At 41.7% G+C, this 17,093-nt stretch overlaps 1 protein-coding gene across 1 annotated transcript in view; it reads left to right on the forward strand.

The window, feature by feature from the left end:
- Nucleotides 1-265: 265 nt before the first annotated feature.
- Nucleotides 266-17,093, forward strand: part of SLC25A42 (solute carrier family 25 member 42) — an 88,337-nt gene continuing 71,509 nt past the window's right edge. The window contains exons 1-2 of the mRNA XM_075825476.1: nucleotides 266-347; nucleotides 10,779-10,902. Of these exons, the coding sequence (XP_075681591.1) occupies nucleotides 10,819-10,902 (84 nt within the window). The 5' untranslated portion in view covers nucleotides 266-347; nucleotides 10,779-10,818. The remainder of the gene's footprint in view (nucleotides 348-10,778; nucleotides 10,903-17,093) is intronic.

Raw genomic sequence — 17,093 nt, forward strand, 5'->3', positions numbered from 1 at the left:
CCACTTCTGTCACCTTTCACCCTGTTTCTTATACCCTCTGTTCACCCTTCTCCCATCCTCCCCCCCAATATCAGCCACATGGGATTAGTAACCCCGCCCCTATTTGGGAATTGGATTCTTTTTACGTCAATCACTTTTTTAATTTCAATCTTTTAGCCCCGCCACGCAGGGTCACGCCCCTTTAGTTTTGATTGGCGTACAGACACGTCACTCATTTTGTAAACCAATTGAGAAGTTTTGTCACCAGGCAACATTGTGAAGGGCGTATACCGGGCTACTCTGCCAGTGGTACGGTAGCCTGGAGTGAACGCTTTTAGAAGCAGGTATTTGAGGAGCAGTTTACAGAGGTGAGTGTGGCACCTGCTGGCGTGTGCATTTACTCCATTAACCCACTGAACGCTGCTCCTTTGGCTAGCGTCATTCCCTATGTGTGACCATTTAGGTCTGCCTGTGCCTGTGTACCACTTTTCTGTTGGCGCTATCAAGAATGTACCACCCTGCTCGTCATGACATTTCTCTCCTTCAACAGTTTACTTGCTGTTATGGAGAGTGGCACTCAATCCATGCCAGGGGAAAGTTATTGTATTTAGTAGCGCTCAATGTATAGGATTTTGGCTTCTATACCCAGTCTGTATGGGTGGGTCTGACAGTGGCATCACATTCTGCCTATTTCCAGATAAACAGGATTATAGGACAAATCCAGAATTATTAACCCCAGAAACTCCCTTGAAATCTTGTGAGATTAGGATTTGACCCATAAAACATAGATTAATGTTCCTGACTTTTTGGAATGCTGACCGTTCTGGATTACACCTAATAGTAGCCATAATAAAGGCAGTTTTATCGCATGTGGATTATGAGCATTATGGGGTAATTCCTCTGCTCCGGTTGTTTTCTGATCTTCCTTTATACGGAAATCCCCATTTATTCTCCTTTAACCCTTTATTGTCTTTCAGTTGGGGGGGGGGGGGGAATAACTCATTCCTGACAATCTAAAGGCTGCAGTGACTTGGAGATTTCCCAATCTCTTTAATCTCGTTGTTGCTTTTTCTATTGTCTCCACTTCGTCCCCCATAAAGAATAAAATCCCGTTTGCTTTCATGCACCATAGAAACGTGCAGCAGTTTATCATTTATCTTTTTGGTAGGAGTTTGATTCATGGACCGTTTCCACTAAAAAAGTATTTATACCGCGGTTATAACCTTATCGGTCATATAAACCATGCCTAAAGGTTTAACGTGCAAATTACTTTTAGCCTAGGCAGGTCTACCACTCGGTTGCCGGTGTGTGTGTGTGTGTATGTATATATATATATATATATATATATATATATATATATACGGGTACACGAACGCCTAGTGACGATGTATCACACCACTCGTTTCTCCCATTTTACGTGGAACAATCATTGAAATGTATGGGGACGAATGATAGTTGTCGTAATTGTTGACACCACATCCACTTTAAATGCCGGGAAATGTGTTGTAGACAAATCAGATTTTTAGGACCACATAGAGGATGTGATCAGCCAACAAACAAGGAATAGTAACAATAGTATTGACAATGCAAATAGTAACAGAGTTGTCAATGCATTCATAAATTTCCAGGAGGAATAACAGAGAAACTGCAAAAATGGCTGATATTTAGCTCGCAGATGATTGTGTAGACTGGATACAATTGTAGCAAACTCCCCGCTTCAATCAGGTCTGTATAGTTTTTAGCCTCTGGATCTAAGGCTTCGTTCACATCTGCGTCGGGACTCCGTTCACGGGTTCTGTCTGAGCTTTTCGTCAGGTGAACCCATGAACGGAACCCTGACTGAAACACACGGAAACCATAGGTTTCAATGGTTTCAGTTTGTCACCGTTGTGTAAGGGTTCCGTTGTTTTGACGGAATGAATACCGTAGTCGACTGCGCTATTCTGGCGTTTTTGTTTTTTTAACTTTTAATATATATATATTTTTTTGACATTAAAAAAACCTTTTATTTTATGGATTTTTACTTTTTTTATTAATTCCCCGTAGGGGACTTCAACCAGTGATCATTGGATCGCTTGCACTGTATACTGCAATACTAATGTATTGCAGTATATCGTCTTTCTGACAGGCTTCTATTAAGGAGCACAAAGATGGCTGACCTGGGGGCCTTCATTAGGCCCCCAGGTTGCCATAGCACTTGAACGCGATCCCGCTTGTTACTGTAAAGTGTAGGCTGTAACATACCGTGAGCCCGCTCCATACTTCCCCCTACCCGGCTATGATGTAGCCATACGTCAAATGTCGGGAAGGGGGTTAAAATAAACGGAAAGCACATGGACCTATGCAGTTCATTGGGGCTATTCACATGTCCGTGAGTTTCACGCAGCATGTGTCAGTTGCATGAAACTCACGTCGCCCATTGAAGTCATGTGTGCTGTCCGTGTTTTTCACGCACCAGTTGCTAAAGAAATTAGGAGGGAAAAAAACTAGGAACACTGATGCCACATGGAAAGCACACTATCACACGGATCTGAAATGCATGAAATACGCTCCGTTTGTTGTGGACGCAAAACTGACACGTTTGTTTGAATCCGGCCTAATATACTGCCTGTCAGTTTTACACTGCCAGGCAATAATGCGTCAGTGGGACAAAAAAAATAATGTGAAATAAAAATAATGTAATAAAACGATTGTTTTCCCATAAAAAGTGTAAAAAAATAAATAAAATACACATATTTGGTATCGCTGCAATCGTAACGACCCGCACAATAAAGTTAACACGTTATTTAAACCACATGGTTAACATCATTGGAAAAAAGACGCAAAAAACGCACAAGTATAGGACATGCAGTGAGTTTCACGCAGCGGACGCGCTGCGTGAAAAACACGGAATGTCTGAACGGCCCCATTGACTTACATAGGTCCGTGCGAAGTGCGTGATTCTCACGCACGTGAAATACGTTCGTGTAAATAAGGCCTTCGAATGCGACGATGCAAAAACAAATTAATTTCTTTTGAAAGTGTTTTTTTTTGTGCAAAAGTAGTAAAACATAAAAAAAAGTACGTATTTAAAACGTTATTTAGGCCGCACGGTGAACGACATAAATCTAAAATGCAAAAAATATTGGCGGAGTTGCTGTTATGTTTTTTTCCGTTCCCCCTAAAAAAATAAATAACTGTAAATCATTAAACTATATGGACCTCAAAAATGTGTCATTGAAAAATTCAACTCATCCTGCAAAAAATAAGTTCTCATACAGCTATGCTAACGGAAAAATACAAGTTTATGGCGACAATGAGAATACGGAAAAAATAGCTTTGTCATAAGGGTCAGAATAATCTGGTCATTAGAGGGTTAATGGAATGTGCATGGTCTTGTTTCCTCCGCTTTCTCAGCACAGTATTGTCAACCAAAAGAGCGGTTATTGGTGTTTCTTGTAGGGTAAGGGTATGTGCACGCACAAAATAAAAAATGGCTGAAAATACGGATCTGTTTTCAAGTCAAAACAGCTTCTGATTTTCAGCCGTTTTTGGAGCCATTTTTCTATAGAGTCAATGAAAAACGGCTCCAAAAACGGCTGAAGAAGTGACATGCACTTCTTTTTCACGGCCGTTTTTAAAACCGGCCGTGTAAAAAAACGACCCGTCGGAACAGTATGCTGTTTTTCCCATTGAAACCAATGGGCAGATGTTTGGAGGCGGTCTGATTCCGATTTTTCGGCCGTTTACGTTCCGAAAATATGCCGTGTGCACATACCCTAAGTATGCATTCCTCTAAAATGCCACATTGCCCTACCAACAGCGATCTGAATATCACCCTGCAGGATTGGTTTCATTCATGGTCTGGAGGAAAGGTAGAGAAATTATGCTGGAAAGGGTTCACATAGATTTAGAAAAGTGGTTTGCTTCTGAATTCTTACTAATCTATAGGTGATGTGTATGTTGTAGAGTTTGCAGGAATTTACAGTTTCCTGTTCTGTAGTCCAATTTCAAGAAAGTGTTCGCATTATTATCAGGACTAGTTGCCAAGTTCACAGACCGTAAGTAGTTATTTTTGAAGATCACAGTCCTAATATTAAAAATGTCTTATACCAGGTGACACCTGGCATAGGACAAGTTTGTAGGTTTCATTTAGAGACTTTAGTAATGTCACTGCAACCTCTTTTGGTCTAAAGACCAGTGGCAAACTGCCCATCATGTTGTGGCAAGGCCGACCAAATGGCATCATGTTCTTGCTGCGAGTTATAATTGTCCTTGTACAGGATGACTGCCAGTTTTGTGCTTTCTATTGATCACATCCACTTGGTAGATTGTGATAAGTTTTATTTGTTTGACTTAGGTCACCAAACGTCATCGCTTTCTCGTGCCTTGAGCACAAGTGCCAATGTATTGTTCTAGGTTGCCTATTTCATGGAGCAGGCACCATATCCTCAGATAAATGTGCTTTTAGGGTCAGTTCACACGTTGTGTAAATACTGCGGATTTCGCAGCATAATACAGTAGCAGCAAAGTGGATGAGAGACAACAAATCTCATCCACACGCTGCGTAAATACGGAGCGGAAAAACTCAGAAATCGACATGCGGTGAGGAATTTTATTCCGCAGCATGTCAATTGTATTTGCGTAAACGCTGCTTATTTGTTGCGGGTTTTCCCCATTGAATTCAATGGGGAGGTAAAACCCGCAACAAATAGCATGTGTTGCATTTAAAAAAAATCTTATACTTACCCGGAAGTCTGTTTCTTCCTCCAGGCCGGCCTTCTGGGATGACGTTTCATCCCATGTGACTGCTGCAGCCAATCACAGGCTGTAACGGCGGTCACATGGGATGAAACATTATACCAGGAGACCGAACTGGATGATGTCAGAGGGCTGGCCTCCTGGGATGATGTCTCATCCCATGTGACCGCCTCTGCAGCCAATCACAGGCTGCAGCGGTCTCCTGGGATAAAACGTCACAGCTAAATCTGCAGTTTTCCGCAGCGGACATTCCGGGCAAAAATCTGCAACACAGTTCGGTGCGTTTTTTCACCCAGAATTCCCTGCAGTGCACAGGGTGGATACGCGGCGTGCTTTTGCCCCGCCAGTATGAACTCAGCCTTATTGCTTATTCAGACGAACGGGATATACGTCCGTGCAACGCGCGTGATTTTCACACGCGTCGCACGGACCTATATTAGTCTATGGGGCCGTGCAGACATGTGCGTGATTTTTACTTACCGTGAGTCAGCTGAAAAAAAGGCACGACATGTCCGTTCTTTGGGCGTTTTTCGCGCATCACGCACCCATTGAAGTCAATGGGTGCGTGAAAACCACGCGCACCACACGGAAGCACTTCCGTGCGGCCAGCGTGATTCGCGCAAGAGCTGTGAAAAGGATGAATGAAAACAGAAAAGCACCACGTGAAAAGCAGGCAGCCGCGCATCATATGCTGAGGCCACACGGAGCTGTTAAGTGCATTTTGCGCACGCAAAACGCAGCGTTTTTTGCATGTGCAAAACGCACACGCTCGTGTGAATCCAGCCTTAAGGCGACAGTACTAAACATATTACCCCTGTCAGATGTATGGGGCTGAGTAATACAACCAGTCAGTTTTCTAACTCGTGGGTGGGCAGTCATACTGCAGCTGCCAAGTCTTTGGCCACATTCACACGAACGTGTTTTTCCGGCCGCAATTCCTCCGAAAATCCACGGGAGAATTGCGGCTCCATTAATTTCTATGGGGCCATGCACACGACCGTAGTTTTTGCAGTCTTTGCATGGCCCGGGAACCTGCACCGCAGAAAGAACGGGCATGTCCTGTTACGGCTGTCTTCTGCGGTCCGGGCTCATTGAAAACAATGACGATGGCCATGTGCATGTCCTACGATTTGCGGACGGCCCGCGGCTGACAGTCCGCAGCCGGCCGACCCGAAAATCACGGCCGTGAAAACGGCTACGGTCGTGTGCATGAGGCCTTTCTCTTTTCTTCGTGTTTACTTTAACAATTATGTTGGAATTGAATGAATCTACATGATACAGTAGGCATAAGCTTTTATTATGCTTTTAGGCCTCCTTCACACACCCTTTTTTTTCTGCCTTTTAAAATGTGTTTTTCAAGCATTTTTTACATGCCTGTTTGGCGTTTTTTTATTTAGTGTCATTTTGTACTTGCGTTCTTCCTGGCGTTTTCGAAGCCCTAGAGAAGCCTATGGGGGGAAAAAACACCACACCTAGAGCATGCTGTGTTTTGATTGAAACAACACTGACCCAAAAAAAGCTGCAAACCAAAATGTTGTGTATGTAGGCTTTCTCGTACTTTTCTATAGACTTTAACCCCTTAGCGCACCATGACACAACTGTACGTTGGGAACCTGTCACCAGCATTTCACCTATTGAACTTTACTTATCCCTCACTGGCCGCTGCTATAAAAAGTTCTTTGCCGTTATCCCCTCTACTAAACTCCTTCTCCGACTGTAAATAATGGTCTGAAAACATTTTGCGCATGTTATCGTAATAATCCAGGGTCCCTTTGTGCGCACACATCAGAAGGGGACATCCATGCACAAGCGCAACATTTTATCTGCAGGGGGAAGGCGAGGAGCTGTCAATCCAAAAGTAAGGAGGCGGGGTAAACTGGGAAAGACCTGAGGAATGAAGATGTGACTCTTTTATGCTCATTTGCATACGGTGCGGGAACACAAAAAAACAGAATACTAAAGCTACAGAGCCGACTAAGAAGACAATTATAGGTTATATAGAAATTATTTTTCACCCACTACCACCAGGTATTGCTGGTTTAATAGGTGAAATGCTGGTGACAGGTTCCCTTTAACCCCTTAGTGACCACCAATACGCCTTTTTACGTCGGTCACTAAGGGGCCTTAGGCTAGGCTGACGCCTTTTTACGTTCGCCTAGCCTAAGTCCTGCACGGGTCTCCCGTGCAGCTAGGAGCCGGGGCTCTGCTGTCTGATATCAGCTGAGCTCCTGCTCCAACGCCCGCGATCGAAGTTTACTTAGATCGCGGCCGTTTAACCCGTTAAATGCCGCCGTAAATAGCTACCGCGGCATTTAACTTTGTTTACAGAGGGAGTGAGCTCCCTCTGTCACCCATCGGCGGCCCGCGAATGCAATCGCGGGTCTCCGATGGGCTGTCATGGCAGCAGAGGTCTTGATAAAAGCCCCTAGGTCTGCCCTGAACATATGCCTGTTCGGACCCGCCGGAGGCACGTCCTAACAGATTGCCTGTCAGATTTACACTGACAGGCAATAATGCTCTGGTATACTAAGTATACCAAAGCATTATAGCAGCGATCGGATGATCGCACAGTAAAGTCCCCTAGTGGGACTAATAAAATAAGTCCTCAAAGTGAAATAAAGATTATTAATAAAAAGTACAGTAAAAAAAAAAAAAAAAAAAAAAAAGTGGTTTTATTTAGTAAAAGTGTAAAAAAAAAAAAAAAAAGTACACATATGTGGTATCGCCGCGACCGTAATGACTCCATTAATAAAGTTAATATGTAATTTAAACCGCAAGGTGAACACCGTAAAAAAAAAACGCAAAAAACAATGGCGAAATTGAAATTTTTTTCCATTGCCCCCCAAAAAAGTCAGAATAAAAATGAATCAATAAGTCCCATGCACCCCAAAACAGTACCATTCAAAACTACGTCTTGTCCCGCAGAAAACAAGCCCAAAAAATCACTACATTGATGGAAAAATAAAAAAATTACGGCTCTTGCAAAGCGATGATGCAAAAACAAGATTATTTTAAGCCACACCCGGTTCAGACCACACAATTCCGCTCCTAGAGGGAAGCCCTGATGTCACTGTCCATATATTGACCATGATTTCAGAGGATACTCCTTGAGCGGAATCCCCGTTGACGACTCTGGCCGGGGATTCCGCTCCAGGAGGAGCCCCTGACGTCAATGTCCATATATGGACAGTGACGTCAAGGGCCTCCCCATGCAGAGCACTTGACGTTGGTCTGTGCCCATGGAAGTACTCGGCGAGCGGAGGAGGTCTCTCTGTTCTGAACTAATTCTGAAGCAGGGAGCTGATGGCTCAACTGTGTCTGCGTCCTGATATATATATATATATATATATATATATATATATATATATATATATATATATAGATAGATAGATAGATAGATAGATACATATATTATTACTATTATATATTTTTGTTAAGGAGATATAATATTTTTTATTTTAAAGAGGCTCTGTCACCAGATTTTGCAGCCCCTATCTGCTATTGCAGCAGATCGGCGCTGCAATGTAGATTACAGTAACGTTTTTATTTTTAAAAAACGAGCATTTTTGGCCAAGTTATGACCATTTTCGTATTTATGCAAATGAGGCTTGCAAAAGTACAACTGGGCGTGTTGAAAAGTAAAAGTACAACTGGGCGTGTATTATGTGCGTACATCGGGGCGTGTTTACTACTTTTACTAGCTGGGCGTTCTGATGAGAAGTATCATCCACTTCTCTTCAGAACGCCCAGCTTCTGGCAGTGCAGATCTGTGACGTCACTCACAGGTCCTGCATCGTGTCGGCACCAGAGGCTACAGTTGATTCTGCAGCAGCATCAGCATTTGCAGGTAAGTAGCTACATCGACTTACCTGCAAACGCCGATGCTGCTGCAGAATCATCTGTAGCCTCTGGTGCCGACATGATACAGGACCTGTGAGTGACGTCACAGCGTGATCTCTGGAGAACACGCTCTGTGTCTGCACTGCCAGAAGCTGGGCGTTGTGAAGAGAAGTGGATGACACTTCTATACACAACGCCCAGCTAGTAAAAGTAGTAAACTCGCCCCGATGTACGCACATAATACACGCCCAGTTGTACTTTTACTTTTCAACACGCCCAGTTGTACTTTTGCAAGCCTCATTTGCATAAATACGAAAATGGTTATAACTTGGCCAAAAATGCTCGTTTTTTAAAAATAAAAACGTTACTGTAATCTACATTGCAGCGCCGATCTGCTGCAATAGCAGATAGGGGTTGCAAAATCTGGTGACAGAGCCTCTTTAAGTTTTTTTTTTATAATACGTCCCTAATTTCACTGTCTAGTTTGATAGAAATCTAATTGTGCTCCCACAATATGAGTAAATTATATAGTTCACTGAAGTAACAATAAAGTAAAAAATACCTTTTAATTAGTAACTAGTTAAAAACAGGGGTAACACACCACTGTGACATAAGCCCCACCGTGATTGTTAAAAAACGTATTAAACAAAAAACACTAAGTCATTGTGATACATCTAACTCGGTGTTTATAACAATATTATGTCTGGAAACAGCATATATCCAGGGCACATCAGTAGTACAATCCCAAAATAAAGCACAGGCGTCCGAATAGATCGGGTCTCCTAGTGCTGGGTGTAACACGATATGACTATCCCCAATGCAAACATTCCATAAACAGTACAACGACCCTACAGTTCAACGACATCAATACGTGCATCTTTGCCGTGACGCACAGCAGAATATCTGCTGTTAAAGGATTCTATCGCTGGTGTGAAGGCCAGAGTTACCATTATACGGACCCCTGAGGATGAGTACCTGAAACGCGTAGGGTCGTTGTACTGTTTATGGAATGTTTGCATTGGGGATAGTCATATCGTGTTACACCCAGCACTAGGAGACCCGATCTATTCGGACGCCTGTGCTTTATTTTGGGATTGTACTACTGATGTGCCCTGGATATATGCTGTTTCCAGACATAATATTGTTATAAACACCGAGTTAGATGTATCACAATGACTTAGTGTTTTTTGTTTAATACGTTTTTTAACAATCACGGTGGGGCTTATGTCACAGTGGTGTGTTACCCCTGTTTTTAACTAGTTACTAATTAAAAGGTATTTTTTACTTTATTGTTACTTCAGTGAACTATATAATACGTCCCTAACAAACATTCAACTAAAAAGAATATAATAATTATATAAAAAAATTCAAATAAAGAGACAGCACTCCAAGGAAATAGGTGAAAAAGGTAATGTGCTTTAATTACCCCACAGACCAATGTCCCAAGTATACAGCAATCGAAGAAATGCCCGTACAACGTTTCAGCTCCGTCCACTGGCTTGAGAAAGTCTCTAGTGGACGGAGTTGAAATGTTGCACGGGCAATAAAGTACCGATCTTTTTCACTTTGGAGTTGCTGCTCATTCTTTTTATTTATTTATATATATCACAGTAAACTGTTCTGTAATTGTGATCTAAGTGAACGTACCTATCTAAACGAATATCTAATCTGTTACAGTTAACTGTACTGTAACAGTTATATAATGTAACAATTTTTTTGATAGATTTTATATATTTGAAGAGCCGTAACGGTTTTATTTTTTCGCCGATGCAATTGTAGGAGAGCTTTTTTTTGCGGGAAGACTTGTAGTTTTTATCGGTACCATTTTGGAGTAGATTGCGACTTTTTGATCACTTTTTATCACATTTTTTTTAAGCCTGGATTAAATGAAAACAGCAATTTTTGCATGTTTTTTTAATTCTATTTTTCACGACGATCTTCCTCTTTTCATTTTTGCCAAACTTAAAGGCATGTTCCGGGTGTGGCTAAGGATTATTGCAAATTAAGGCTAAAATCCATAATTTTGTAATTAGAACATTTTTACTGCAGATTCATCCATTTCTTTCTTCTTTTTTAATGGTTTATATCCATGTTCCCTTAGTACATCTGCTACTACAATGTGGGATTTAGTAGATTCCAACAAGTTGACTGATTTCCTAGTTTACAATGACATTTATACCGTTTTTGTTTTATACAACTTGCTTTTTCTATTTTTGTAGGTGTGGATTAGTTTCAATTTATTTGAGGAACAATCGTGGTATGGAGAATGGTATTAAAGAAAGCCGAGTGGGTCTAAGCAAAAATGGGACACACGCTGTACTCCCTTCTGCTATGGTGTCAGAGGTAAGGAACCCAACAATATATACAGACCCTTTGCCACCTGTAGTTGTTGAGTAATAAGTTATATATCAGAATTAAAGTTATACTATTAGGGAGGATTTACACGAGCGTGTGCGTTTTGTGCGCGCAAAAGGCACTTAACAGCTCCGTATGTCATCACCATATGATGCGCGGCTGCGTGATTTTCGCGCAGCCGCCATTATTATGACACTCTGTTTGTATGTTTGTAAACAGAAAAGCACGTGGTGCTTTTCTGTTTTCAATCACTTCTTACTGCTGTTGCGCGAATCACGCGCGTCACACAGAAGTGCTTCCGTATGGTGCGCGTGATTTTCACGCACCCATTAACTTCAATGGATGCGTGATGCGCGAACAGCGCAGAAATATAGGACATGTCGTGCGTTTCACGCAGCGGACACACGCTGCGTGAAAATCACGGACTGTCTGCACGGCCCCATAGGCTAACATAGGTCCGTGCGACGCGCGTGAAAATCACGCGCGTTGCACGGACGTATTACACGTTCGTGTAAATCCGCCCTTAAAGTGACACTAACCGCATACCTTTAGAAAGGGTTTACAGGAGTGGTTTTGGGCACTGTACGGTTGCCTCGTAATTGTGTCACTTGAAAAATAGAGACACTTATCTTGTCATAGGTGTTCAACAAGCAATTTTTACCCCACAAACCTACATTTAAAGGGATTATATCATTAGAAAATAAGATAATTTTATTCAGGTTTTTATTATAAATATAGTTGTTGTTGTTACATAGTTACATAGTTAGTACGGCTGAAAAAAGACACATGTCCATCAAGTTCAACCAAGGGAAGGGAAAAGGGAAGGAAAAATTTCTACACATAGGAGCTAATATTTTTTTGTTCTAGGAAATTATCTAACCCTTTTTTAAAGCCATCTACTGTCCCTGCTGTGACCAGCTCCTGCGGTAGGCTATTCCATAGATTCACAGTTCTCACGGTAAAGAAGCCTTGTCGCCTCTGCAGGTTGAACCTTTTTTTCTCCAGACGGAGGGAGTGCCCCCTTGTTTTTTGAGGGGGTTTTACAAGGAACAGGATTTCACCATATTTTTTGTATGTGCCATTAATATATTTATATAAGTTTAATCATGTCCCCCCTTAGTCGTCTTTTCTCAAGGCTAAATAGGTTTAGTTCTTTTAATCTTTCCTCATAACTTAAATTCTCCATGCCCCTAATTTGCTTCGTTGCTCTTCTTTGTATTTTTTCCAACTCCAGGGCATCCTTTCTATGAACTGGAGCCCAGAACTGAACTGCATATTCTAGATGAGGCCTCACTAATGCTTTGTAAAGTGGTAATATTACATCCCTGTCCCGCGAGTCCATGCCTCTTTTAATACACGACAATATCCTGCTGGCCTTTAAAGCAGCTGATTGACACTGCATGCTGTTATTGAGTTTATGATTTACAAGTACACCCAGATCCTTCTCAACAAGTGAATCCGCCAGTGTAGCTCCCCCTAGGACATATGATGCATGCAGGTTGTTGGTACCCAGATGCATAACTTTACATTTATCTACATTAAACTTCATCTGCCAAGTGGACGCCCAAACACTTAGTTTGTTTAAATCTGCCTGTAATTCATGAACATCTTCCATAGTCTGAACTATATTACATAGCTTGGTGTCATCTGCAAAAATAGAAATAGTGCTATTAATCCCATCCTCTATATCATTAATAAATAAGTTGAATAATAGTGGTCCCAGCACTGAACCCTGGGGTACTCCACTTATAACCGGGGACCATTCAGAGTAGGAATCATTGACCACAACTCTCTGGATACGGTCCTTGAGCCAATTCTCAATCCAATTACAAACTATATTATCTAAACCTATAGTCCTTAATTTACCCATTAGGCGTCTATGGGGGACAGTGTCAAATGCCTTTGCAAAGTCCAAAAACACTAAAACCACAGCGGCCCCTCTGTCTAGACTTCTGCTCACCTCTTCTTCATAAAAACAGATTAGGTTAGTTTGACAACTTCTGTCCTTAGTAAAACCGTGCTGGCTGTCACTTATAATGCTATTTATTGTCACATAATCCTGTATATAGTCCCTCAATAGCCCCTCAAACATTTTCCCCACGATGGATGTTAAGCTTACTGGTCTATAATTACCTGGGGAAGACCTAGAGCCCTTTTTGAAAATAGGCACCACATTTGCGCTGCGCCAGTCCCTTGGCACTATACCAGTCACTAGAGATTCTCTGAATATTATGAAAAGGGGGACAGAAATAACTGAACTAAGCTCTTTAAGAACTCTAGGGTGTAACCCATCTGGTCCCGGGGCCTTGTGCACATTTATTTTATTTAATTTAGCTTGGACCATCTCTACATTCATCCAATTCAGTATATCAACTGATATATTAATAGCACTGGCAGCGGCTACATCAGCTGCTCTTTCTTCAGTTGTATATACAGAGCTAAAGAACCCATTTAGTAACTCTGCCTTCTCTTGATCCCCTGTGATCAACTCCCCATTACCATTATCTAGGGGTCCTACATGTTCAGACCTGGGCTTTTTTGCATTTATATACTTGAAGAATTTTTTGGGATTTGTTTTACTATCCTTGGCCACCTGCCTTTCATTTTGTATTTTTGCTAATTTTATTACATTTTTACAGATTTTATTAAGCTCTTTATATTTTACAAAGGCTACAGCTGTACCCTCAGATTTGTATTTTTTAAATGCCCTTTTTTTGTCATGTATTGTCCCTTTCACAGAAGGTGTAAGCCATGTGGGGTTTAATTTGAGTCGTTTATACTTGTTACCTGTAGGAATACATTTTGCACTATAATAACTCAAAGTAAATTTGAAAATCTCCCATTTATCATTTGTTCCATTATTTGACATTAGTTCTTCCCAGTCCATATCCTGAATTGCCGCCCTCATCCTGGGGAAATTGGCTTTCTTAAAATTAAATGTTTTTGCCCTCCCAGCCTGCGTTTGTTTTTTACAGTATAGGTAAAATGTAACTATATTATGATCACTGTTACCGAGGTTTTCACGAACATTGACGTTCCCAACAAGATCTGCATTATTAGAAATCACCAGATCCAACAGAGCTTCACCTCTAGTCGGGTCTTCCACAAACTGGCCCATAAAATTTTCCTGCAACAGGTTGAGGAAATGTCTCCCCTTTGCAGTTGAAGCCGAACCATGACACCAATTAATATCCTGGAAATTAAAATCTCCCATTATCACTACAGTACCCGCCTGTGCAGCCTGCTCCATCTGTTTATATAGCTGAACATCTATCTCCTCAGTTATATTGGGGGGTCTATAGATTACACCAAAAGTAATTTTTTCAGTGTTTACCTCCCTTTCTAGTTCCACCGACAAGGTTTCAACCTCCTCACAGTATTCACCCACTATTGTCTCTTTCACACTCGCCTTCATATCACTTCTCACATACAGACATACACCACCACCTTTCCTATTTGTCCTGTCTTTCCGAAAAAGTGTAAAACCCTGTAGATTTACAGCCCAGTCATGTGAAGAGTCCAGCCATGTTTCAGCAACACCAACTATATCTATATTTTCTTCCAGTATCAAGGCCTCCAGCTCCCCCATTTTGCTTGCTAGACTTGTTGTGTTTTTTTTTTGTTTTTTTTTTTTTAACCCCCTTAACCACTTCCCGCAAATTTACATTACTGTACGTCCTTTTTAGCGGGTCGTTCCCGCAAATGGGCGTACAGTTACGACCGGAGGATGAATCGGGCACAGGAGCTGTGCGCGCTTCATATTCTGCGGGTGTCAGCTGTAATATACAGCTGACATCCCGCTGCAGCGGCGGCGATCACAGTTCTCTCCGATCGTTGCCGTTTAACCCCTCAATTGCCGCTGTCAATAGCGACAGCTGCATTTAAGTGATTGACACAGAGGGAGGGGGCTCACTCTGTACCCCATTGGCCCCCCGCGAAAAATCGCGGGGTGCTGATGGTTGCAATGGCAACCAGGAAGCCTAGCAACGGCTTCGTGGCGGCCAGGTATGGGAACCTATTAGGTCCTGCCCGAGGCAGGACCTAATAGGCTCAACTGTCAGTTGTAAAATGACAGTTAGAATACACTGCACTACACAAGTACATACATAAGTAGTGCAGTGTATTGTACAGGGGATCAGAAGATCAGATCTTCCAGTCCCCGAGTATGTGTAAAATAAAAAGTGAAAAAAAAAGTTTTAGATAAATAAAAGTTTTACGTAATAAAAACAATAATCGCCTTTTTTTCCTGATCAAGCCCTAAATAATTAGAAAAAAAAGACAAAAACTAGACATAATAGGTATCGCCGCGTTCGTATCTGCCTGACCTATAAAAATATCATATTATTTATCCCGCACGGTGAACACCGTAGAAAAAATACAATAAACTGGCAGAATTTTTCCTTTTTTGGTCACGTTGTTTCCAAAAAAATGGAATAAAGTGTGATCAAAAAGTCCCACGTACCCCAACATGGTACCAATAAAAACTACGGTTTGTCACGCAAAAAACAAGCCCTAACACAGCTCCGTCAACATAAAAAAGTTATGGCTCTCAGGATATGGTGACACTAAAACACTTTATTTAGAAAAAAGTGTTTTTTATTGTGTAAAAGTAGTAAAACATATAAAAACTATTTAAATTTGGTATTGCCATAATAGTATCGAACCGCAGAATAAAGTAAACATGTTGTTTATATTGCACAGGGAACGCCGTTGAAAATTTATAAAAACAACATTGAGAGAATTTCTGTTTTTTGGTCTCCTCATCTCCCAAAAAATTGAATAAAAACTGATCAAATTATCACATGTAGCCGAAAATTATACTAATAAAAACTACAGCTCGTCCCATGGAAATCAAGCACTCGCACAGCTCGTCAACGGAAAAATAAAAAGTTATGACCCTTGGAACGCAATAATGCAAAACGACGGCCCAGACTAATTTATATGTGCAGTAGTTCTTCACCTAACACTCCAGGTCATCATTTGCCGCCCCCACTGGTAGACCCTGTAAATGCAGCGGAAACTATGACATTTTGGGGTCTGTGCTACATATGGGTCTAGTGAAGAAGTCAAAGATTAGACAATGCTGGAGTGCAGATATTTTGTACAATACCACGGACACCCTTTAGAAGTGCGACTCCTGCACCCAAAAATCCGGCCCGTGCATAAAGGATTGGTTCAAAGCGTACGTCACTATCCATGGATAATTAATTTAATTATTCATTTACTCTATTATTACATCATCCTATTATGACCTGATGCAATCCGCCCAGCTTACATATACCCTGATGTACTCCGCACAGTTTACATATACCCTGATGTACTCCACCCAGCTTACATATACCCTTATGTACTCCACATAGCTTACATATACCCGGATGTACTCCGCACAGCTTACATATACCCTGATACACTCCGCCCAGCTAACATATACCCTGATGTACTCCGCCCATCTTACATATACCCGGATGTACTCCGCCCATCTTACATATACCCGGATGTACTCCGCCCATCTTACATATACCCGAATGTACTCTGCACAGTTTACATATACCCGGATGTACTCTGCACAGTTTACATATACCCTGATGTACTCTGCACAGTTTACATATACCCTGATGTACTCTGCACAGTTTACATATACCCTGATGTACTCTGCACAGTTTACATATACCCTGATGTACTGCGCACAGCTTACATATACCCTGATGTACTCCGCACAGCTTACATATACCCGGATGTACTCCGCACAGCTTACATATACCCTGATGCACTCCGCCCAGATTACATATACCCTGATGTACGCCTCACAGTTTACATATACCCTGATGTACTCCGCCCAGTTTACATATACCCTGATGTACTCTGCACAGATTACATATGTCCCCACATTATAAACTGAAACACAAGTAAAACACTAAACAAAACTACTACCAAGCAAAATCTGTTCTCCAAAAGCCAAATGGCACTCCTTCTGGGCCTGGCAGTGTGCCCAAACAGCAGTTTATGACCACATATGGGGTATTACCGTACTCTGGAGAACCCTCTTAAGAATTTATGGGGTGTGTGTCTACGGTGGTACAAGCTGGGCCCAACACATTGGGCACTGAAATAGCATATCTGTGGAAAATGGCAATTTTCAATCTGCAACATCCACTGTGCACTTATTTCTGCAAAACCTT

Source organism: Rhinoderma darwinii, chromosome 1 (assembly GCF_050947455.1).
Source record: "Rhinoderma darwinii isolate aRhiDar2 chromosome 1, aRhiDar2.hap1, whole genome shotgun sequence".
NCBI classification, from domain to species: Eukaryota; Metazoa; Chordata; class Amphibia; order Anura; family Rhinodermatidae; genus Rhinoderma; species Rhinoderma darwinii.